The 23543-nt window shown below is 36.7% G+C and overlaps 3 protein-coding genes across 5 annotated transcripts; 2 read left to right on the top strand and 1 right to left on the bottom strand.

Annotated features, from left to right (window-relative positions):
* Window positions 1–32: 32 nt before the first annotated feature.
* On the bottom strand, window positions 33–7548 carry asb16 (ankyrin repeat and SOCS box containing 16). 2 transcript variants are annotated; one of them, XM_051106141.1, is made up of 7 exons: window positions 6612–7548; window positions 6008–6380; window positions 5653–5920; window positions 2014–2422; window positions 1632–1715; window positions 1441–1554; window positions 33–1244 (listed from the first exon to the last, which is right to left on the bottom strand). In XM_051106141.1, the coding sequence occupies exons 2-7, from the start codon at window positions 6342–6344 to the stop codon at window positions 1059–1061; spliced, it is 1398 nt and encodes a 465-aa protein (XP_050962098.1). In that variant the 5' UTR covers window positions 6345–6380; window positions 6612–7548; the 3' UTR covers window positions 33–1058. The 2 variants fall into 2 exon arrangements, with proteins under 2 accessions (XP_050962098.1, XP_050962099.1); XM_051106142.1 differs by having other exon boundaries at window positions 6008–6294.
* si:busm1-163l24.3 (uncharacterized) lies at window positions 7537–16408 on the top strand. Of its 2 annotated transcripts, none has more exons than XM_051106140.1 (6): window positions 7537–7661; window positions 7932–8140; window positions 10659–10765; window positions 10852–13611; window positions 13707–13924; window positions 15247–16408. In XM_051106140.1, the coding sequence occupies exons 2-6, from the start codon at window positions 7957–7959 to the stop codon at window positions 15350–15352; spliced, it is 3375 nt and encodes a 1124-aa protein (XP_050962097.1). In that variant the 5' UTR covers window positions 7537–7661; window positions 7932–7956; the 3' UTR covers window positions 15353–16408. The 2 variants fall into 2 exon arrangements, with proteins under 2 accessions (XP_050962097.1, XP_050962096.1); XM_051106139.1 differs by having other exon boundaries at window positions 7571–7815.
* Window positions 16409–19404: 2996 nt separating this feature from the next.
* On the top strand, window positions 19405–21015 carry si:busm1-163l24.4 (uncharacterized protein LOC368754 homolog). Its single transcript, XM_051106414.1, has one exon. It carries the CDS (start codon window positions 19641–19643, stop codon window positions 20493–20495), a length of 855 nt encoding a protein of 284 aa, XP_050962371.1. The 5' UTR covers window positions 19405–19640; the 3' UTR covers window positions 20496–21015.
* The last annotated feature ends 2528 nt before the right edge of the window (window positions 21016–23543 follow it).

Genomic DNA, 23543 nt, shown 5'->3' with positions numbered 1-23543 from the left:
AAGATTTGTAATGTTTTTAAAGAAGTCTCTTCTGCTCACCAAGCCACCAAGCCTGCTTTTATTTGATTTAAAGTACAGCAAAAACAGTAAAAAATTTTAAATATTTTTTTTTCTATTTAAAATACCTGTTTTCTATTTGGATATATTTTAAAATGTAATTTATGCCTGTTATTTTAAAGCTGAATATTTAGAATCATTACTCCAGTCACATGATCGTTCAGAAATAATTCTAATATTCCTAAATGATGCTCAAAAAACAGTTATTATTATTATTATATTGAAAACAGCTGAGTGGATTTTTTCCAGGTTTTTTTAGGAATAGAAAGCATTTATAAATCTGAAACAGAAGCATTATACATGTCTTTATAATCACTTTAAATCAGCATATTAGAATGATTTCTTAAGTATCATGCGACACTGAAGACTGGAGTAATGATGCTGAAAATATAGCTTTGATCACAGGAATAAATTACAATTTAAAATATTTTATCTCTAAATTACACCTGAGACATTTATTCATTTATTGGCAAATGTAACTTCTGTTTTGCAAACTTGTTGGTTTACAAAAATCAGATTAATGTAGATCTATAATATAATATGTTAGTATCCTAATTTTGAAAATGTTATAATAATAATAAAATAAACAAGCAACTGTGAGAAATAAAGAAATTACATTGTAATAGTCATAGTGTATATCTGTATACAAAGTAATACATACATAAAATGCAATAATACATTCAGTTAGTGCCAAGGAGGTGCCTGGGACAATCTTATTTTCATTTCTTTGTTTATTTCATATTGTGAGAACCGCAACTGACACATATTAAAGCACTATACATCTATCAATATTAATATTAGATTTGCAGTGCCTTATGTCTGTCTGTTAGGCCACTGTGGTCCTCTCAGTTCAAGGCCTCTGACAGTCAAAGTCCCCAGGGCACTGCCCCATTTGGCCCGGGGCCATAATCCACCCACTGTCAAGAGGCATCACAGACAGTGTGATTCAGTCCAGCCCATTGTTTCCAGCCAGCTATTTTTTGTGTGTCTAAAAATGGAGCTCAACGGAGCAGTCCGTCATTATGCAGCAGTAGATAATCTTTTAAAGTGCTGGGGATGTTGAGCTGGACTATTGCGAAGTGACACAGTGACCCCAGGTGGCGGCGGAGCGCACAGCGAGAGAGGTGCTGAAGAGAGCGCAGCTGACCGCTCATCCGTCTGACTGCATCGAAGAAAGACTGATGCTCCTGAGAATACAAGATTTTTTTTTTTCAAATTAGTTTCTGAATGAGAAAGTAAACAGATTAGCCACTGCCACTGGCTACTGTTAGATCAAAAAATGACAGGGCGTGACCAACCAAAATGCTATAGATTTTTCCTGTGCTATGTTAGAGCAACCTTTGAGCATAATATTTTTGGAACGTGATATATTTTCAGAGAGACCTTCAGTAGTTCCTCTGGTATGTCCTCTAACCATTCCTCACACGCTGGGATGACCGGATAGCAATTCAGCATTACCTCCAAAGTGGCAGGAGAGGGCAAACAGAGTTTCAGCATCTGGGATGTTCACACAGAGATACATAAAATAAGGATTCACCAAAGTGTAGGTAGGACACATAACAGTCTGTACTTACTCTAGGGGAGGGCGGCTGTGCTCCATAGTTAAGAAGAGACTGAGCCACAACCTCTGGTTGCTGGTCTGGGTAATCCTCTATTACCTGCCAAAATACAGAGAGAAGAATTAAACCATTTGGAACAATTAAGTTTGCATGCATGTGCATTCCTCTGATTAAAAACAAGGCAAAATTAAGGTTGAACCACTGATGTCACATGGACTATTTTAACGATGTCCTTACTACCTTTTCTGGAACATGGTAGTTGCATTGCTGTCTATGCTGTCTATAATTTGTATTCTGTTTTACGGGTTTGGAACGACATGAGGGTGAGTAATTCATGACAGAATTTTCATTTTTGGGTCAACTATTCCTTTAACTCTCTATCCCGTCATCATCTCACCTGTAACAGGCAGTCCATGGGTGTGTATCCAGCACAGTTAGCTACGTGTGCATGAGCACCATGTTCCAGCAGCAGTTTAACTATGCGGGGGCAACAGTTTCCACAGGCATTATGCAGCGCCGTATGTTTCTTTCTCCCAGCCGTCTGTGCATCAGCTCCGGACGCTAATAGATTCTGGACAATCCGAAGATATCGTCCTGCATCTGCAGGCCTCTCCGCCCCAGCGCAGGCTGCGTTCAAGGGCGTCTCGCCCTCTTGGCTCCGAGCTGTCACGTCCCCGCCATACGACAGGAAGAGCTCCACGTGGTTCTCCAGCCCCCTCCTGCAGGCCACGTGAAGGGGGGTGAGAGCTGAGTCTCGCTGGGCCACGTTTACCAGCGCGCCACTGGTCACCAAGTGCTCAGCACACCTGCAGGGCAGATGAGAGTGTAGTATTATTGACGTAAAATATATATATATAAAAAAGGTAAATTTCAATCCAACATGGTATGATGTCATAGTATTAATCACCTTTTGTTGTACGGAAAAAGGCTCTGACCTCATGCCTAAGATCTCCTTTAGTGTTTCACAAATGAAAGACATGATACAGGTCAGAATGACATGAGGGTGAGTAAATGATGACATTTTTATTTTTGTTTGAACTACATAGTTTCATTGAAAAGTTTGGGGTTGTGAGATGTTTAATGAAAGATGTTTTTGAAAAAATTCTCTTATGCTTATCAAGGCTACAGTTGCAGAGACCGCAGTACTTTACAAATACAAGCTTTTCTGAAGATCCAGGATCATACAACAGTTTACTGGCATATTAAAAGTGATAATGTCAATATATAATGTTTTTGAGATGCAGGATTTTTTCCATAACAGTCCATTAAATGGAGAAAAATCCTGAAATGTTTTCCTTAAAAAACACAATTTCTTTACGACTGAAGAAAGAAAGACATGAACATCTTGGATGACAAGGGGGTGACTACATTATCTGTAAATTTTTGTTCTGGAAGTGAACTTCTCCTTTAAGTGACTTATTTTTATGGTAGGGAACAAAATTGTCATAAAACACAATTAAGCCTTTAGAAACTCTATTTAAAAAAAAAAAAAAACAGGATTAGATTGGGATGTTAAACATACATACAGTAGCAGATATGTGTTCTGTAGTTGATTAGCAAATATGGTAAAGTCAACAGAGCTCTCACAAAAGCTATAGAGAAGGAATAGTTTTATTATATTAGAAAATCTAAGGCTACATTTCCTAGAGACACAGCTGGCAGCCTAATTCCTTAGTTTTAAGTGTGTTGTACCAGAAAACCTTTGAGGGTGTTAAACAAAAAAAGCACAATATCATGAAATGTTTGATCAGAGCAACTGAGAAAAACCTGAAAAAGGAGGAACAATATTTCAGTGCAGAGTATAAGATGAACACAAGACAAGTATGGCCTTCATGTTGAGGCATCTTGCCAAATACCACTCTTGACCAAGAAGAGCAAGAAGTTTGACTTGAACATACTAAAATTAGTTTGGATAGACCTGTGGAGTTCTGGAAGAATGTTTTATGGAGTGATGTGACCAAACTGGAACTTTTTGGACCTATGGATCAGCGGTATGTCCGGTGCAAAAAAAGGCAAACCTTATAAGCAGAAGAACACCATCTCCATTGTCAAACATGGAGGCGGGCCAGTCCTGTTTTGGGTTTGTTTTACTGTAGCAGGAAGTAGAAAACATAACCGTATATAGGATATCATATCATATCATTCTTTGAAGTATCAGGCCATTTTGCCAAGCATTGTGATGCCTTTGGTGCAAAGACTGAGCTAATGATCAATGGACTTTCCTGCAGGACAATCATCCCAAAGTATACATCTAAATTTACTTATGTTTGGCTCAGGGATCAATCATAGAATGCTCCTGAGTGGCCTGTTCAGCGTCCAGATTTAATTCCCACTGAAAATATTTGGTTGAATTTGAAGAAAGCAGTGGCAATGTGAAAACCAAAAATTACCAGTGATCTGAAAGCTTATTCAGGTGATGAATGGGCCAAGACTGCAGTAGAGAGAAGCTTCTAAGCAATTCCAAGCAGCATTTATTGGTGGTTTTAAAGAAAAAAAGATTCTGTACCAAGTTTTACTTTTGGGGGTTGAATAATTTTGAACATGAACGTTTAGAGCCAGTTCGATTTTTTTTTCATTATTCATCAACTTACGTTCTCAGAATTACTTAAATGTGTATTAATAAACTTTCTCTAATAGTGTACTGATGCCTTTGTTGAATTGGTTTCACAAAATTTTGTTCTCTGCAGCAAAATGTCTTGCAGGTCAAGGGAGTTGAATAATGCTGCAACTGTACATATATTTGATCAAAAATACAGAAACAGTAATATTATGAAATATATTTTAATATATTTAAAAATGTAATTTATTCCTGTGATGCAAAGTTGAATTTTCAGTAGTCTTCAGTGTCACATGATCCTTCAGAAATGTTTCTAATATACTGATTTTCTGCTCAAAAAAAAAATTCTTATTAAGGTAAACTAAGTTTAAACTAGGTTCATCAATGTTGAAATCAGTTGCTGTTTAAAGGAATAGTTCACCCAAAAATGAAGATTACCCCATGATTTACTTCCCATCAATACATCCTAGATGTGTTTGATTTTCTTCTTTTAGATGAATACAAATAAAGTTACATTCAGAAATGTTCTGGCTCTTCCAAGCTTTAGAATGGCAGTGAATGGGTGTTGAGATTTTTAAGTCCAATAAACTGCATCCATCCTTCATAAAAAGTGCTTTACACAGCTCCGGTGGGTTAACAAAGGCCTTCTGAAGCGAACTGATGCGTTTGTGTGAAAATAAAAAAAAGCCATATTTAAAACTTTATAAACCGTAATCTCTAGCTTCCACTACCTATCATACCTGTGTTTACGAGAGAGTGTCATTCCAATGGATGACGAAGGATGCCGGTGTAGCATAAGATCTGGTGATAATATGCTAGTCTCACAACAACCAAGTTTTGTTTACAGCAGAGGAAAACCAATCTCCTCTTGGATTTTATCGAAATCTTCTAACATTTTTCTTTACAAATCCTTGTTTTGTACTTCTAATTTGTGACCAGTTTTGCACTTCTACATTTGTCACTTCTCACTGAAGCTTACACTACGCAGTTAGCAGAAGCTAGAGATTAAGGTTTATAAAGTTTTAAATAAGGACATTTTTCTTACACAAACGCATCGATTTACTTCAGAAGGCCTGTATTAACCCCTGTGGAGCACTTTTTATGATAGATGGATGCACTTTATTGGACTTCAAAATCCCAACACCCATTCACTGCCATTATAAAGCTTGGAAGAACCAGGACATTTTTTAATATAACTCTGACTGTATTCATCTGAAAGAAAAAAGTCATATACACCTAGGATGGCTTGGTGGTGAGTAAATCCTGGGGTAATTTTCATTCCAAGCTTGCTGAATAAAAGTGTTTATCTAAAAAACTCACCCCTACCCTTTGAACAATTGTGTACTTTGAAAGATTCTGGTTTTACTTGTGAGACATTTGGATCATGTTCTTTAACAAATAATTTTGTTAGTTTTTTATTCATTACAGTTTACATTTAGGTTCCCTCTTGTTCTATCCGATCGTATGGAGGCCACTTACTCATATGTTTCTGCTGCATTGCAGAGGTGCAATGGGGCATTGCCGTCGACAGCAAGCAGATCTGGATCAGCCCCGTGGTCCAGGAGCAGGCGCACACAAACATGATGGCCTCCTGAACACGCATCATGTAAAGCTGTACGACCGCCTGGGTCTGCATCCACCTCTGCTCCCCTAAACAGCAGCTCCTCGACACAGCCGGAGTGCCCCCTGCTGGCAGCCAGACGCAGTGCAGACGTCTGCTTAACTTTTGAGATAAGTGTCCACATTCCTGCAAAAGAATAAGAGGACAGAATTCACCCAGATACATCTAAACGTATATGTTTGTGTGTGTCGTGTCTGTCTATAAGGGTCCTACCCATTTCTGGGGCCCACACCATCTCCTCATGTACAGTCTCCATCAGTGCATTCACCATGCCTGCATCTTTAAGGACGCCATACACTCTCTTCATATCACCACACATGAAGATGTTATGGATGGCTGGGTCTCTGCACCGTATTTGGGGTGGTGGAGCACGTACTGTCTGGATTCTCTCATTTCCATGTCGGAGTCTTGGGGCGGCAGGTAGCGGACGCCTCGTCATAGCCCTCCTGTGTGCCAGTGCCCGCCTGGCGTCCTCCCAGTCCTGCAGCTCCTGCTCCAGCCTTAAGGAGCGCAGAGAGGCAGAAGTGAAGGCAAAGGTGTCCCGGGACATCCCAACAAGAGTTCTTGTATTTAGAGAGCTGTATGCCTAGAGCAAAAAGCATTGGCACAGAAATTGTGGCCTTGTGCTGGAGGAGTGTTAGTAAAGCAGCACTGCTCAGCAGGCATAACCTTTTCCAATCAGTTAAGGAACACAGTACACATCATATGTATGGTACACAGCAAGTTTTGTTCCTGAGTTTAAGGAACTGACTAATAAATCACATGCAGTAATAACACTGAGAACCGAATATATACTCTAAAGAGAAAGCCTTCCGACCTTGAACGTTCTTCAAGTTCCTCCTGTTCAGGCTGTAATTCAATAATCAACTTGCTTATAACATTTGTTTTGGTATGTTTAACGCTCGATATATTTGCTACTGCTGTTGATAAAACGACCGCAAGTTCCTTCAAAAACGAAGCTGCCTGTCACAAGATATTGTTGACCTGACACATGGTGGAGCTCCGGGTATTAATAGACTAGAATGTGAGAAAACAAGTTCCTGCACTAGCACGACATTGCCTGTAGATGGCGCGTTAAATTATTGTTTTGCCATAATAACACTTGCCCTGTGTAAAATTCAAAACAAAACATCATCTGCTGTGCCAGATAAATTTGTGGTGTCACGTTCTTGAAAATTCAGTACTTAATCACTTAAAACTATTTTATGCATTCAACACAATACTTATTATTATAACCTTATTATTATAACTAATTATTTGAATGCTGTTTTTGAGGGGTTTTATTATTATTATTATTATGTTGTTGTTGTTTTTTTTTTACAAAGGCTATGTTTAAAACTTACAATGAGTGCCTAATGGCACCTTTTGGTTTTTATATTCATAAGAAACTACTGAACGTCAATAAGGTAGCATGAATAAAATCTTGATATTGGGATGTGCAAAACTTAATCATTAAAAAAAAGCGTTTATGGGTAGATAAAAAAAAGAAAGTGGCTCAGCAACAACAGTCTTTTTAATTAAATAATAAAGATTGAGCATTTTAAGGGCAAAATTAGACATGGCACGGGACATAAATAATGTATTATTGTTGATTAGATAAAAACAAAAATAATCCAATCTAATAATATAAAGAATAAATAAACATAAGGTGCACGACTTTTACTCATGATTTCCCAGTTTGCTTGCGGCTCAAGTCATAAATACTTGTAAAAGGCGCAATTTCTCATCTTCTGCGTTTTTACTTTCACTTTTATTTGTCATGTAAACGACGCCAGGCACGAAATCACGAAATAACTCTTTAGGACAAGAGGGGAATCCTCTTCTAAAGGAGAACAAAGCGACGAAGTGTTGATATCCAGGCACATAGGTGAAAAAAAAACATTACATTACATAATCATCTTAAAAAACGACAGTGTAACCGCGTCTCTTCTCGAGCTCTGTTGTTAGTTACACTTCCTGTGTGTTCGAGTTCCGTACACAAACGCTGGACAGGATAACTTTTGCTTATTATAATGATGAAGGTAGTAACTGGCAAAGCTGGAAAGCTTTTTCGGAATGTATTTGCTCAGATGTTATGTTTATGGTGACGCATTAATGATTATACCGCCCTTATCCATTTGTGTTTACATAAAAATAGTGTATATAGGTGGCAGCCCTGCAGGATGGCAGAGGAAGGCCGTACGGTGTGCGTTCACGGTTTGCCAACGGACGTGGATCACGAACGGCTGCGGGACAAATTACTGATTCACTTCCTACGCGAGAGGAACGGAGGAGGAGAGGTCACGTCAGTCAGTATCATCGGTCGGACACCTCTGCGTGCCCTCGTCACATTTGAAGAGAGCAGAGGTATTTACATGGTTATGACTACTGTTAACATCAGTGTAAACAGATGAATAAATGGATATTGATTAAATAGCTAGGGGAAAGTGGTGTAAACTGTCACTTTGCAACCTAAGTTCTCATCCAAAAATATATATATATATATATATATATATATGTTACAAACTTTGTATTTTAGATAAATGCTGATCTTTGGATCTTTCTATTAATCAAAGAATCCTGAAAAAATGTACTCAGCTGTTTAAATATTGATAATAATAATAATAATAATAAATGTTTCTTGAACAGCAAATCAGCATATTAGAATGATTTCTGAAGTATCATGTGACACTAAAGACACTAAAAATAATAATAGGAATAAATTACATTTTAAAATATATGCAAATAGAGAACAGTAATTTTAAATAGCACAAATATTTCAAAATTCTACTGTTTTTGCTGTATTTTGAAAAAAATAAATAAATGCAAGCTTGAAAAAACATTACAAATCTTACTGTTCAAAAATGTTTTACTGGTAGTGTATATACACTACCGTTCAAAAGTTTGGGGTCAGTAAGACTTGTAATAGTCTTTAAAGAAGTCTCTTATGCTCATCAAGGCTGCATTTATTTGATTAAAAATATAGAAAAAAACAGTAATATTGCAAAATGTTTTTACAATATAAAATAATGTTTTTTATTTTAACATACTTTAAAATATAATTTATTCCTGTGATGAAAAGCTGAATTTTTATCAGCTGTTACTCCAGTCTTAAGTGTCACATGATCCTTCAGAAATCATTCTAATATGCAGATTTATTATTAGAATGATCAATGTTGGATAATATCAACAGTTGTGCTGCCAAATATTTTTTGGAACCTGTGATTTTTTTTTTTCAGGATTCTTTCATGAATAACAAGTTTAAAAAGTACAGTGTTTATTCAAAATATAAATATTTTATAACAATGTAAATTATTTATTATTAACTTTTAATAAACTTTTAATTATTAACTTAATACATCCTTGGTGAATAAAAGTATTAATTTCTTAAAAAAAAAAAAAAAAAAAAAAGAAACAATAAAAATGTACTGACCCCAAACTTTTGAACGGTAGTGTGTATATGTATATATATATCTATATATATCTATATATATATATATATATATATATATATATATATATATTTTTTTTTTTTTAATATTTACTCAAGTATACTTACTAAATATTGTAGTAGAACAAATATATGTAGTGGAACAATTTTCCTTTTGTTTTTGTTGTTGTTATAATTGTAGGTAGGGGAAAATATCTGTCAATTATTGAACAGCTGATTTGTTTAAGCAACAGAGTAATCCACAACACGCAGGCCTGCTACATAATAAAAAAATTAAGGGATGTATGTGGCACACATTACCTTAATTTAAATGCTTTAATAATTTATGGCTTTACATAAGCAACATAATTTACATGGTTTTATCACTGAAACATTGTTTGATATATGTGACCCAGGATCACAAAACCAGTCATAAGGGTCAATTTTTCAAAACTGAGATGTATACATCATCTGAAAGCTGAATAAATAAGCTTTCCACTGATGTATGGTTTGTTAGGATGGGCCAATATTTGGTCGAGATACAACTATTTGAAAACCTTGAATCTGAGGGTGCAAAAAAATCAAAATACTGAGAAAATCACCTTTAAAGTTGTCGAAATAAAGTTCTTAACAATGTATATTGGTAATCAAAAATTAAGTTTCCATATGTTTACAGTAGGAATTTTACAAAATATCTTCATGGAACATGATCTTTACTTAATTTCCTAATGATTTTTGCCATAAAAGAAAAATCAATAATTTTGACCCATACAATGTATTTTTGGCTATTGCTACAAATAAACCCCAGCGACTTAAGACTGGTTTTGTGGTCCAGGGTCACATATAGTGTAGTACCTGGATATGTTTGCATTGCCACACATCTCATTTTACCTGCCAGGTAGAAAATTTACTTTGGTATTTTCACTTTTTAGCATAAAATGTTGACACATCTTACCCCACTTTTTATATTTCTGGTGCATTTCTCAGTGCATTTAAATGTCATCACCAAAGTAGTAGTTGGAAAAAATCCGAAATGCACTGATTGGCAGTCAGACGGCTGGCATATACCTAATGAAGTCTCTGGCTCTTGCTAGCCGATTGGTCTGCCAAGGCCAAGGCAACAATTTAGTTGTGTAGTCAGTTTGCTGATAAAGTGTATGTGTGGGGGGTGGCCAGGTTGTCAGGGGGTATTCTTTATGTCCTGTCAAGCCTGATTAAAAGTGAGTGAGTTTTCACTGTGCTTGTGTGTGCGTCTCGCAGCAGAGTCAGATAAGTGAGAATCAGTGTCTGTGGTGGGACAGAGAGAAAATGAGAATTGATACTTTTATTGATCGGCCATTATGAAAAATTAACCTCCATCTGTGTGTGCAAACATCTTATTTGTTAGTGTATAAACTGCTGAGCCAGGTTTTGCCTCTCAAATGAGATTGATCCTCTCTTTCTGGTTTTATTTAGTGGTTCAGAGCGTACTTCGTCATCATCCTCACATTTTACAGCTGGATGGCATAAAATATGAGCTCTCCCTGAGCCTTCCAAGACAAGAGTCACTGAGTCTAAATAAGGTTTGCTGACCATATTTGCTATATTTCACAATTGTATCTAGTCTAGTTTTGACAGTCACTCAACTGATGTTCTCGCACTCCTTTAGGTGATCCTCGAAATGACTGTGACTATAGATTGCAGTCAACTTCCTCGAGGTGCAGAGGCTCTAAATGTACTGCGCAGTGAGTTTCCAGGTCTACGTATGCAAAATGGCTTATTACAGGACACGTGCACCTTGCAAGGCAACTACTCTGATTTTCAAGGCGCCCTTGCTTATATGCAGACGTTATTTAATAATCACCATTCAAAAGCCGAAAATCCCAATTTGAGTGGAGACAGAGGTAAAAGTCTCGAGAAGAGGGAAGACCTTGCAAGTGTAAAGAAATGGGCCCTATTTGCATCCCCATCTGGAGATGTCAGCTCTATAGCCACGAGAGGTTTAGAGCATTATGGACTGCAAGACAGCAATGAAACTCTCACTGAACGCACTACTCGGCCTAAGAAAAGCAAAATGGAGGAGGGGGCAGAGTGCAGGATAGACGAAGTGAATTTGGAAGATCTTTCAATCATCATGGAAGCTGATGTGTTTGCATACCTGCAGAGCATTAAGGACTTCAAGCAGATACTGTGTCTTCATGGAGTGGAAGCAGTTCACGTTACATCCGAGGGGGTCACCACCCTGTACCTACAGTCAGAGGTCCCGACCGGGTCAGGGGTTAAACAGAACATGCATCAAGCTCATAAGGAGCTGAGGCAGCTTTATCAACAACTAGAGGGTTGTCTGAGAAAAGACCGGATTCCAAAAAGTGGTGTTTACATGCCAGACGGACTGACTTCAGCATTAAAAAAGGTGCAGTTAGTACTGCCTAATGTTCTGCTTAGCTACGACCAAGACAGCATTTATATAGTTGGAGAAAAAAGTGAGGTATCTCAGGCCAAACAAATGCTACTGCTTGGTGGCGAGGAAGACGTGATGCGGAACATGACGGAAATGCCTCCATCCTCTTCCAGTTCTACATCGACATCTCTTGAATCCTTGGAGAGAGAGCAACAGGTTAAGAGAAAAAGTGACGTACATGCTCCGGTGCCCCCTAAACTGATCGGCTCTAGCACTGAACGAAAAGGGGAGGTTGGGATTGGGAAAGAATACAAACTAGCGGCTCGGTTTAAGAGCTCTGGACTAGGAGAGATGGGTGGAGACATAAAGAGTCTGACGACTAAAATAGACAGGCTAATGTTAGACCCAACACCACCCACAAGGCCTTTGCTTGGTGCTGCAAGCGGGCTCAGTAATGAACTGACAGGGGAAGGAACTGAAACATTCAGGATGACAAGTCCAAGCTGCACAGGAGAGGATGTCCTGTTTAAAAACCAAGACTCGCTATCCGTGAATACATTTGGTGGAGCCACCTTCAACACATCCAAGGCCAGACCAACTACTCCCGCTGGACTCATGTCAACACCGACCACAGGAGTCAAAGTTTCAGCGCACACAAGTGTGAATGCTCTGCCAGCCAATAATACTGAAGTAAAGGGAGCTGCTCCCTCCTCAACACTACTGCCCACTTCCAGATCCCCCTTAAGAAGATCCAATAGTTTCTCAGGTCGGCCAGTTCCAAAAGAGCAGGTGATAAACAACCAGATTACAGCTAAGCCAATGATTAGCAACTATGCCCATCAAAGAGCAAGATCCAATAGCCTCAGTGGCAGAAAACCCAATGAAGATTGTCCGATTCCTACAGTGGAAGCAGAACTTACTGTGTCTTCTGTAATGTGGAAGTACATGAAGGAGGTCTACTGCAACCAGCTGGATGCTATAAAGTCTGACTTGCAAATGACTGAGAAAGAGGCAGGGAAAAGTGACATGAGTGTGACACTGAAGGGCACAGATTCATCAAAGGTTGGAGAAAGTCATCGGCAGCTTCAGAATCTAGTGGCTATGGTAGCCAGTGATTTTATTGTGCAACATTTAAGTTTGACAGAGCTTGGCATAGTTGAAAAAGATAAACTGTTTGAAACCTGCTGCTTGAATGTGAAGTCACGTTTTCGCATGGTTATCTTGCACACCACAAAGAACAGCATTTACTTGTTTGGCCCAAAATTGCTCTGCTCTCAAGTCAGTGATATACTTAAGGGAATATATAATGGGCTGAAGTCTCCTTCCTTACCACCGATGAAGACCTTGCAAGAGGGGGTAGATCAAGGAGCAACCATGTCTTCCTTGAGTGTACGGTCAACAAAAGCTGATCACTTGAAGTCTGATCAAACTCTTTTTCAGGATACAAGTCAAGTGGTTCAGTCTAACAGCAGTCGCAAGAGTGGAGATCAATCAACCAAACTGAAATCGGCTACATTGGACAGGTTGGAAAATGCTAGATCTACAAAGGATGAATTAAGCAAGACAAACTCACTAAGCCAATTTGCTAAAGATGCAACGAGACAAAAAAATGACGGGCCAACTTCTTTACCGCTTGAAGCACATAAAAAACAAGAGCACTCAATGACTTTGAAACAGACCAACCTTCGATGTGTGTGCGGAGCAAATAATGCAAATGCGAAACGGACCACCTGTGGTGTCATCCTTTGCTCTGACTGCCTGCAACTGCATAAATTCTGCCGAGTGTGTGGAAAAGAAGGGATGGACTCTCAGAAGAAGGTGCTGGGGGATTCGGTTCAAAGTTCTGGCTCAAAGGATACACAGCAAGACCATCAGACTGGAGAGGAGCATTTAGAACAAGAGGAGAGCAAAGAGCATAAGGGCATTCAAGGCACTATGACATGTGTGGAGTTGACATTGAGTCTTGCAGGCTATAGCAAATACACAACGGTCAAGATTACATACTGCATACCTGATGGCATACAAGGGGTATTAGCTCATATACAGTTTATTAAGTATACATATTGTACAATTTATCATATAATATAACCTTGTAATTTCTGTGCCTTACATATCTCTTCTAGGATAAGGATCCCTGTCCTGGGTCACCATTCGAGGGTGGTCAATTTGTGGCTTATCTGCCACTCGACCCAAAGGGACGGAGTTTATTGCCCTGCCTAGAAAAAGCATTTAATCGAGGCCTAACATTTACTATTAGCTCAAGCAAGAAGGCTGGTGGTGATGCAAAAGTAACCTGGGGCTGGATCCCCCACAAGACCAGGGTCGATGGAGGGAAGAGTGGGTGAGTCCAGATGCTAAGCTGTACAAACACTAAGCTCACAAAGATAATTACACCATGGCTACTGGCATAGACATGTTAATGTGTGGATTCTATGATCTTTAGCTGACCTTTAGCTGTATTTATTATGGCATTCTTAACAACAAAACAATCCAAATAGTGGAATAGTGGTACAGCGTGGATAAAGGCGCTTTGGGGTAAAAGGCGCCTTTGATATTATTTTCCTCTAAACCACTAGATGGCAGAAAAATGTGGCGTAGCACTTTCCAAAACACCCGCTTTTCAAGATACACGTGCAAATATGGCTGATGCTTGATGCGATTGTGGGCAACAGCGCAAAGTCAGTTCTGTGCTTACTTGACCTAATATTTGATGTTTTATAAATGTTGTAGATTAAGGTAGAAAATGAGAATTGCTAAAATTCTTGAATATATCTTGAGACAATACTGAGGTGTCAATACTGTGTGCCTTTTACCACATGCTGGTGAGTCTTTAACCCTGTGTATGGGGTAAAAGGCCCCCCTTGTCACCTCATACATTTATACGATTTTTAAATAAAATAAACGATTAGTATGATTTATTTTCACGCAAAATCTGTTGCTCCATAAATGTTCAGTACAAATGTATATTTTTTTGCAATCATACCCTTTGGGCGCAGTGAAAAGCTAATTTTTTCTTAGGGTGTGCCTTTACCCCTGTTGTAACCTATATATACTAAAATGTATTTGAAATATATTTATGTTGTGCTAAGTATACTACAAATACATTTGCATATTTATGTGCCTAATAAAAATACCTTACAATTGCACTTTTAGTATACTTGAAGAATTAAATTGGAACAACTAATTTTGTGCTTAATACAACACATTTTTTGCTACACTTTAAATATCTTGCATTTAAAGACTGATATTATACTGAGACAAACAGTCCTTATTAATAGTGATATTAAAACACATTTTAGGCATAATTTTAAGAAATGTGCATTGTGTTCCAAATAAAGTTTAATTATAACTTTATATCAGTAAGTGTTAAGTGATATGTTAATAAATATGTTAATGCATTTGAAGTATACTTAGTATGAAATAAATGTATTTTAAATAAATTATGGGATAGGGTTTTTTTTTAGTAGGGAAAACCTTGTAATAAAGTTTTTAAAATGATTAAAAACTCTAACCCTGAAAGATAAATCACATTTAGTTTATTATATTTAATAAGTGTGGACCAGGAGAAAGAATGCTTAATTTTTCAGAATGCAATAATTTGACATTTAAAATATGCAACTTTTTGTCTGAATGTGAAATTATTTTTTTTTTTTGTGTGTGCAGCTGTGGATATCCAGACTCTACATATCTTACTCGCTTGTGTGAGGCACTGGTGGCTCATGGGATTGAAGGAGTACCCGCGACTAGTCAAGATCAAGCCAAATCCTGACCTTGAGAACAATGCAAATCATCAAGACAACAAATTATTAGTACACTGTGTATTACTTCTTTTTATATATTTCCTTTCTATAAATGTAAACCAGGATCTAAATAATACAGATCGCAAAAGACTACTCAGTCTTTTTCATTTCTATGCAGTATTTCTGTTAACAGTTGTTTTGTACTTTTATACTCGTTTTAGATTGCCATTGTCTTTGTATAATTGTTTTTTAATCTTTATCTGTGTATAGCATCAGTAACGCTCAACATAATGCTTTGTATATTCCGAATCAGTTGAGTATGCTTTTAATTAGACAATGATCTTGTTTTAGAGGTTGTGTTTGTTAGTCACTGTGTAATTAAATTCATCAGTCCAGCACATTTCTCATCTGTCAAATACTTCCACCTATTCAGCTTTAAAGGGGTCATCGGATGCCCGTTTTCCACAAGTTGATAGGATTCTTTAGGGTCTTAATGAAAAGTCTATAATATACTTTGGATAAAAATTCTCAATGGTTGTGTAAAACAACACCCTTTTTACCTTGCCAAAATCAGCACTGCAAAAATCATCCCATTCTGGTCGAGTCTGCTTTAAATGCAAATGAGCTCTGCTCGCCCCGCCCCTCTCTTCTCTCTGTGGAGTGACGAGCCTGTTTACTTTAGCTGTTTTACGTGGTATGGATATTAAATCTGTGTATTATTTTGTTGTAAAACCATAAAGTGTATCATAACATGTAATAGATTTTGAGTAAGCAGTAGGTGGCTCACAAGATTATTTTTGCGGCCACAATGCTAAGGCATTATGGGTAATGCAAATGTGTTCATTCGATTTTAAGGTTATTAGGGCATTGTAAGTTTTCAAGGGAGTACTGAATACTGAGTGGGCATCTACTTTAAACTCATGTCTAATATTACCTTCTTAATTTTTGCATTGGTCGACGTACTTAATGTTATATTTGTGATGCATATTTTGTATTATTGGTAGACCCCAAACGAAATAACCCTGTTATGGTTAATATGTCTGTAGGCTGAATAAAATTATTTCCGGGAAAATGAGTTTTTACTGTACATTATACCGCAAACACATGAATCTTATCAATGTTTTCCTTGTTCCTTCTTTCCACTTTACAAAAACAAGCGCAGCAGCATTCCTGTGTTTTATCCTAATGCATCAAAATGAAATCTGAGCAACAGGGTCATATTCCACTTCTCTCTACCTTTGTTTTTTTTAATCTGACCTGATATAACAGAGGCTAAAGATTCACTCAGTCATTATCATCTCAGCTCTGCAGACTGTCTGGATCTTCTCCAGGATGAACACAGCTACTGTACGGCCTTCATCAGGCAGTACTGGGATCAACAAGAAGCGACAGGGTACAGCTGCCCTGAGTACAAAAAGACCTGCTCGCAACCAAAACACTGACTGCTAAAGTCATCAGGAAATTTAAAGAGACAGCTTACTAATTTCACCCTCAAACAAACCATTACGTTGAATGTAGCGTCTGCATTAGACCTAAATCCAACTGGGCACTTGAAGTCAGTGTTGAGCTTTCATCATGATAAACTTGAGCTAAAAGGGTCACCCTTTATTTACAAGATGTAATACAAGTCTCAGGTGTCCTCAGAATGTGTCTGTGAAGTTTCAGCTTAAAATACCCCACATATCATTTATTATATCATTCTGAAAATGCCTATTTTGAGTGGAAGCAGAAACTTGCTGTTTTCGTGCATGTCTCTTTAAATGCAAATGAGCTGCTGCTCCCTGCCCCCTTTTTCCAGAATAGGGCTGTGCCTTTACAGCTTGTAGCTCAGATACTCCGCCAGATAACATCTGATTGGTTTTGATTATCATGTCTATTGCACTGAAATCATGCATTTTAAAGTCATATCAGTTTAAACTTCTGATATAAACTTCTGACGCACAGAAAGCGTCTGTCACACATCATGTGAGTATTAAACTAAGTTCTCTTTCATGTCTTATTGCGCTTAAACTGTCAAATACAATTTTATGTTAAAAACACGCAGAAGTAACAAAAACAGTTGATAATGTCTGTGAAGGTAAACAGCTGGGAAAGAAATCCTTTTTACATTAGATCTGTGTGGCAGAAACATACAGTAAATAAATCAATAAATCCACTGCTCTCTTGTCTGCTCTGACCCATTTATAGCACTTTAACACAGAAAAAGTCAGATTTATTTAATATGTCCCCTTTAAAGCATATAAATAGTTTCATACCATTCTGGTTTTCACATTTGAGGAGCATGTTAAAAGCATTAGGAAAATGATTTAATGTTATGCATTTCAACTGAAGCACATTAGTAACTTTCCAAATACAGTAAATGTTCAGCATTTGTTTAAAACAAACTGTCGATATTATGTCATAACATATTGAACATTATCGGTTTGTACCCACTGGGATGTTATTTTCTCTGCATCTCTACTCGACACCCAGTCGGCACAGGGCCGACCCCCACAGTCCTCTGCTTTCAGAGCAGAAAACCTGCCTTTGGCAGTTTTCCTGGTCTCTCCACCGCATTGTCTTCATCAAAATGGCTGAGCTGGAGAGATCTGCTGCTCCAAGAGCAACTCAGCGGTCCTGCAACGATTCCCTGCGGACAGAGTTTCTGCATGGACTGCATCAGCAGCTGCTGGCATCACAAAACAACTACTTTCTCCAGGGCCTGTAGTTGTATGTGGTTAATATAGTGGATGAAGCTGATCGTGAAGAAATGATGGTAATTTGTAACATGCTGTTTGACATTGTTACCATAAAATGACCATTTTAATGACTTTAATTATGGGTTCAACATTAATGTTCTTAACAACGATTCTTGATTTTATGTAAATGTATGCACATAATTATAGTGTTGTTAAAACTGAATTATAATTGCAACTTATAGAGGTAGCCGTTGAGCTCTGTGTAATTGTACTTCTTGTACTACAGGGGATTTAAGCAACAGTTTATTTCTAAATCTCATAAAGTGATCAAACCTCTAAGAATACATATATTTCAAAAGGTTGAACAAAACATAATATATGTTTCTTGTGATCAGCCATTTGATCTAAAGGCCCATGCTCATACGTTTTATAGTTTTTTGGATATATTTATTCATTTTTATATATTTTCATGAATGTTAAAATGTTTGGGTCAGTGTGCTATATATATATATATAAAAAGAATTTTTTTATTCAGCAAATAGGTTTATGATGTTACAAAATATTTATTTTTCAAATAAATGTTCTTTTGAACTTTCTTTTCAACAAAAGAATGATAAAAAAGGATCAGTTTCCCTAAAAATGTTCAGAAACACAATTGCTATGAACATAGATGATCATTAAAAATGCTTCTTGAGCAGCAAATCATATCAGAATGATTTCTAAACAACATTATTTCTGCATTATTTTCACTTACACCATGTTACCACACCTTAAGACATCAATCAGATGATATATTTCAATGCATTCGTCTGGTTTTTGTCCCTAAAACACTATTGTGAGTAGGACTATTTTTTAGTAGTAAAAGTTTAAGTTCATTTTCTTCTGGAACAGCCCCGTTGTTACCTCGCTTGTGAAGTCATGTTTTTGAGTTTTAAAACTGATCAAATCATCAGCGTAGCTAACAACATTGGCAGGTATGATAATGTGTGTGCAAACTGAATGTGTGTGCATCTGGGAGAGAGAGAGTGGGAGAAATAGAGTATGTCCTTACTGTAGCCTACATAAGAAAACATAATTTTGTGGCAAAACGTGAAAACAATCTGTCGTTTTTATCCCATTGTTTATTGTATTTATTTGTTGGGCCAGTGTCAATGTGGGTTTTGGATATTTTGCTGTTTAGCAAAGTGATATGGACATGTAATGCGGTCAAGACCTGCCTGGAACTACATTCGCCGTGCGTTTTGTTTTGTTGCAAGCACAAGAACAAGGGTGACAGCTGTAAAGAAGCTAAAAAATAAGTTAGTTTTGATTTCCTCCCCAACATTTTCATTTTCAAAATGGAAAAACACTTATGTCTTTTAATAGTTTTAATGACTTTTCTCTTCTAAAATGTAGGTGGGGAAAATGAATAGCTATGCCAAAAGTTTTGGCTGCTAGTGTATTTTCTCTGGAAAAAGCAGTGCAAAAAATACTTTGTTGACAGGGTTGAACCTGTCAAACAGGTTCCTGTACTCAAACACATACCTGTTTCTTTTTCTTCCTCTTACACTCACTTACTCAGTACGAAACGGTACGATGTGTAGAGAGAGCGAACACTAAATTTATAACAGCTAATTATTAGTTCAGACAATTGTGTGAAATGGCAGAGGAGTGTTTTGAAGACGTTGATCCATTCAACTGTCCAATCTGTCTGGACGCACTCCAGGATCCAGTGACGATTCCCTGCGGACACAACTACTGCATGAGCTGTGTTAAAGACTACTGGGATAAACATGGCAGCGAAGACACGGGTTACAGTTGCCCTCAATGCAGGAAGATTTTCTCGCCTCGACCGGTCCTCAACAAAAACACCATGTTTGCAGAAGTGGTGGAGCGGTTTAAAAACACAGGCCTTCAGGATTTTCCACCTACACATTATAATGGACCTGGACACACGGAGAGACGAACCTGCACTGCAAAAAATATCAAGATGTGTGAAGATGTGTGCTGCAGGGCCCATCTGAGATATCGTAGCAATGACTATCCAAGAGAAAAACACACAGTTATTGTTGTAAGTGGGGAACCTAAGGGAAATACTTGTTTGCGCCACAACAGGTTACTGGAGTTCAATTGTCGGACAGACCAACGGTTCATCTGCCCGTTGTGTCTAAATGAAGCCCACCAAGGACATGAAGCACCCCAAAAGACGAAAACACTTGAGTGCAGTACGGCTGTAAAGAAACGAGAGCACAGGAGTAAAGACAAAACAACTGGACATGCTAGGGGAGAATCTAAGACTACTCATGCCACTAGGCATAGGCACAGACACAGGAGCAGACAGACCCGGGGCTCACATGCTAAAAGAGGCCATGAAACACACCAGCATAGAAGCAGTGGACACAGAGATCATTCGCATGGACACAGTCATGGTGCTGGACACCGAAAGAGACGACTGGGAGTCATGGTCATGACAGGAACTGGCACTAGAAGAACATTAAAACGCCTTGAACCTTGATTTTGAGCACAGTGTTGCAGATGCCATGCTGTTTTCTAGGGGAATGTCGCTTTTTACTAGGATTCAGGCATCGACTGAAAGCTCACGTCATCTTGTTGTGAGTCACAGCAATCCATTAAATGTTCATTCTATTATATTACTGAATAGTATTAATTAGCATCAGTTTGTTGTTTGTTATTCTCAACAATTCAGTGTTGAGCTTAACAGTTATGTTCAACAGCAAGAAAAACCTGACAAACCTAAAATAAACTGTACACTTCATTACATCTTATTAATGTTGAAAACAACGTACTGTTTTGAAGAGTTAAGATGTTTCCTGAATGTTATCAGATTTTGTTTTTCACATGTAGATAGGATAGGCTTAGTTTGACTTGATTTCGTAACTTGTTTTCAAATGAAATTTAATGACTTTTCAATTGTTCATTGTTACTAGATAAAGATTTTTTTAAAAAAAATATTAGGTTTATAAACATGGCTCATAGCAAAAATAAATTTCTTGGAGTTTGAGCGGAAAAAAATACTTGAGAAAAATAGAATTGGGTTATAGTATTGGGTATTACATTTCCTTTAAAAATTCCTGATATTTCCAGGTTTTTTTTTTTTTTTTTTTTTTTGTGAATTAACTGTGAATTATTTACTGTGTTTGTGTAATTTCAGTTTAGATTTTCCTTCCTGTTGTGTTTCCACTACACTCTACAAAATAAATAAATTAATCAATTAATACATTTTTTAAAATCTGTATCTTTGTCATGTTTCTAGTAAAATGATAGGAAAATGACATAATACACTGCCATTCAAATGTCTGAAATCATTTTTTTTTTCATCAAGGGTGTTTTTATTTGATCAAAACCACAGAAAAAAATAATATTGTGAAATATTATTTCACTGTTGTTTTTCTATTTAAATATACATTAAAATGTAATTTATTCCTGTGATCAAAGCTGAATTTTCAGCATCATTACTCCAGTCTTCAGTGTCACATGATACTTAGAAATCATTATAATATGCTGATTTATTGTAAGTGTTGGAAACAGTTGTGCTGATATATATATACATATATATATTTTAACCTGTGATGCTTTTTTCAGGATTCAAAAAAGCATTTATTTAAAATAGAAATATTTTCTAACAATATTCACTACTATTTAAACGTTAGTTTGAAAATACATTTTTCTTCTTTTTTTAAAGAAATTAATACTTTTATTCAGCAAGGATGTGTCAAATTGATAAAAAGTGATAGCAAAGACTTTTTTGTATTTTATTTTTTATTGAATAAATGCTGCTCTTTTTAACTTTATTCATCAAAGAATTCTGAAAAAGTATCACAGCTACCAAAAAAAAAAAAAAAAAAATAAAATAAAATAAAATAAAATTAAATTAAACAGCACAACCGTTTCCACACTGATAATTCTAATAAATCTACATATCATTTCATATCATTCAGCTTTGCATTACAGGAATAAATTATATTTTAAAGTATATTAAAATAGAATATTAAAAATGGCCCTGACCCACCAACGGATATACAGCACATTTTTACCACAATTAGTCATAAAAAAGGAGGTTGTTCAGAGACGTTAATGCACCTAATTTAAATGGACTTAAAGTGGCATGGGAAAGAGATCTGGGGGAAACAATCAAGGATGAAATCTGGAAGCAGGTTATATCCAAATGGCATACCTGTGTTTGTGAAATTCAATCCGAACTGATAAACTATACATTTTTAACAGGTGTTACTGGACTCCAAGCAAGATGGCTAGACTTAAATTAAGAGACGATGACCTGTGCTGGCGATGTAAAAATGATACTGCTACTATGGTTCACATGCTGTATGAATGTGATAAGGTTAAAAAACTGTAGGAAAAGATTGTACATTTTGTTAATAACACTTTTAGCCTAACGCTACGCAAAAACCCTGATCTCTATATTTTGTGGATTTTACCAGAAGACGCATGCCTCTCCCGGGAACAAAGGCAATGGTGCCGTCAAGCTTTGGCGTCTGGATGTATGTAGTCATTCTGAGACATTGGAAATCTGTAACGCCCTCCTTGTTTAATGAGTGACTAGAACTCATGTCCAATATTGCCAGCTATGAACGTGTGATATTTAGAGCCTCAGGACGCCTTGATCTTTAAATGAAAATATGGGTTTCTTTCCTTGCATTGGTTGAGAAAATAGAGAAAAGTATAATGTCAAATATGTCTCCTTAAGATTATATGTAAAGTTTAAGACGCCACGGTGTGACTAAACCCTAAATATGTATTTATTTTTGTTTTATTTATTTATTTATTTATTTATTTTTTGGGAGGGGTGGGTGGGTGGGTGGATGTGACGATTGTAAAATGTTATTTTCATATGTCATACTGTCATATCTCTGATTGCTATTGTTAAGTATTATATTAAGTCAGTTTCATTACTGTCAGTTGTTTAAATTCAGTTTGGACTGTTTTATTGTGTTCAAAAAAGCAAAATAAAAACAAACAAAAAAAAAAAAAAAAAAAAAAAACAGAAACCATTATATTATACTGTAATAACATTTCAAAATATTCTTGTTTTTTTCTGTATTTTCACTCAAATAAATGCAGGCTTGATGAGCATATGAGACTTATATTACAAGTCTTACTGATGCCAAACTTTTGAATGGTACACTGTAAAAAATAAAAAAAAATTTGTTGAGTCAGCTTAAAATAATTTGTTACCCTGCTGCTTTAAAATTTTAAGTTCAGTCAACTAAAATAAGTTTAGTCAACTTGAAATGTTAAGTTGTATTAAGTAACAACTTAGATATTTGTGTTTGCTAAACTTGACAGATGGGTAAGTAACCCAGCTGCCTTAAAATTTTAAGTTGATTCAACTCAAATATTTAAGTTGTAACTTAATATAATTTAACATTCGAAGTTGAATAAACTTTTGAGTTTAACTTAAAATTTTAAGGCAGCCAGGTTACAAATTATTTTAAGTTGACTCAACAAATTGTTTTTTACAGTGTAGTGTATATTCTTGTTTTCAAAGAAATCTAGAAAAATTTACTGTAGGTTGTTTAAAACA

Source organism: Labeo rohita, chromosome 3, assembly GCF_022985175.1.
Source record: "Labeo rohita strain BAU-BD-2019 chromosome 3, IGBB_LRoh.1.0, whole genome shotgun sequence".
In the NCBI taxonomy this organism is placed as follows: Eukaryota; Metazoa; Chordata; class Actinopteri; order Cypriniformes; family Cyprinidae; genus Labeo; species Labeo rohita.
The sequence above is the reverse complement of the archived record's forward strand: the minus strand, read 5'-3'. Positions and strand labels throughout refer to the sequence as shown.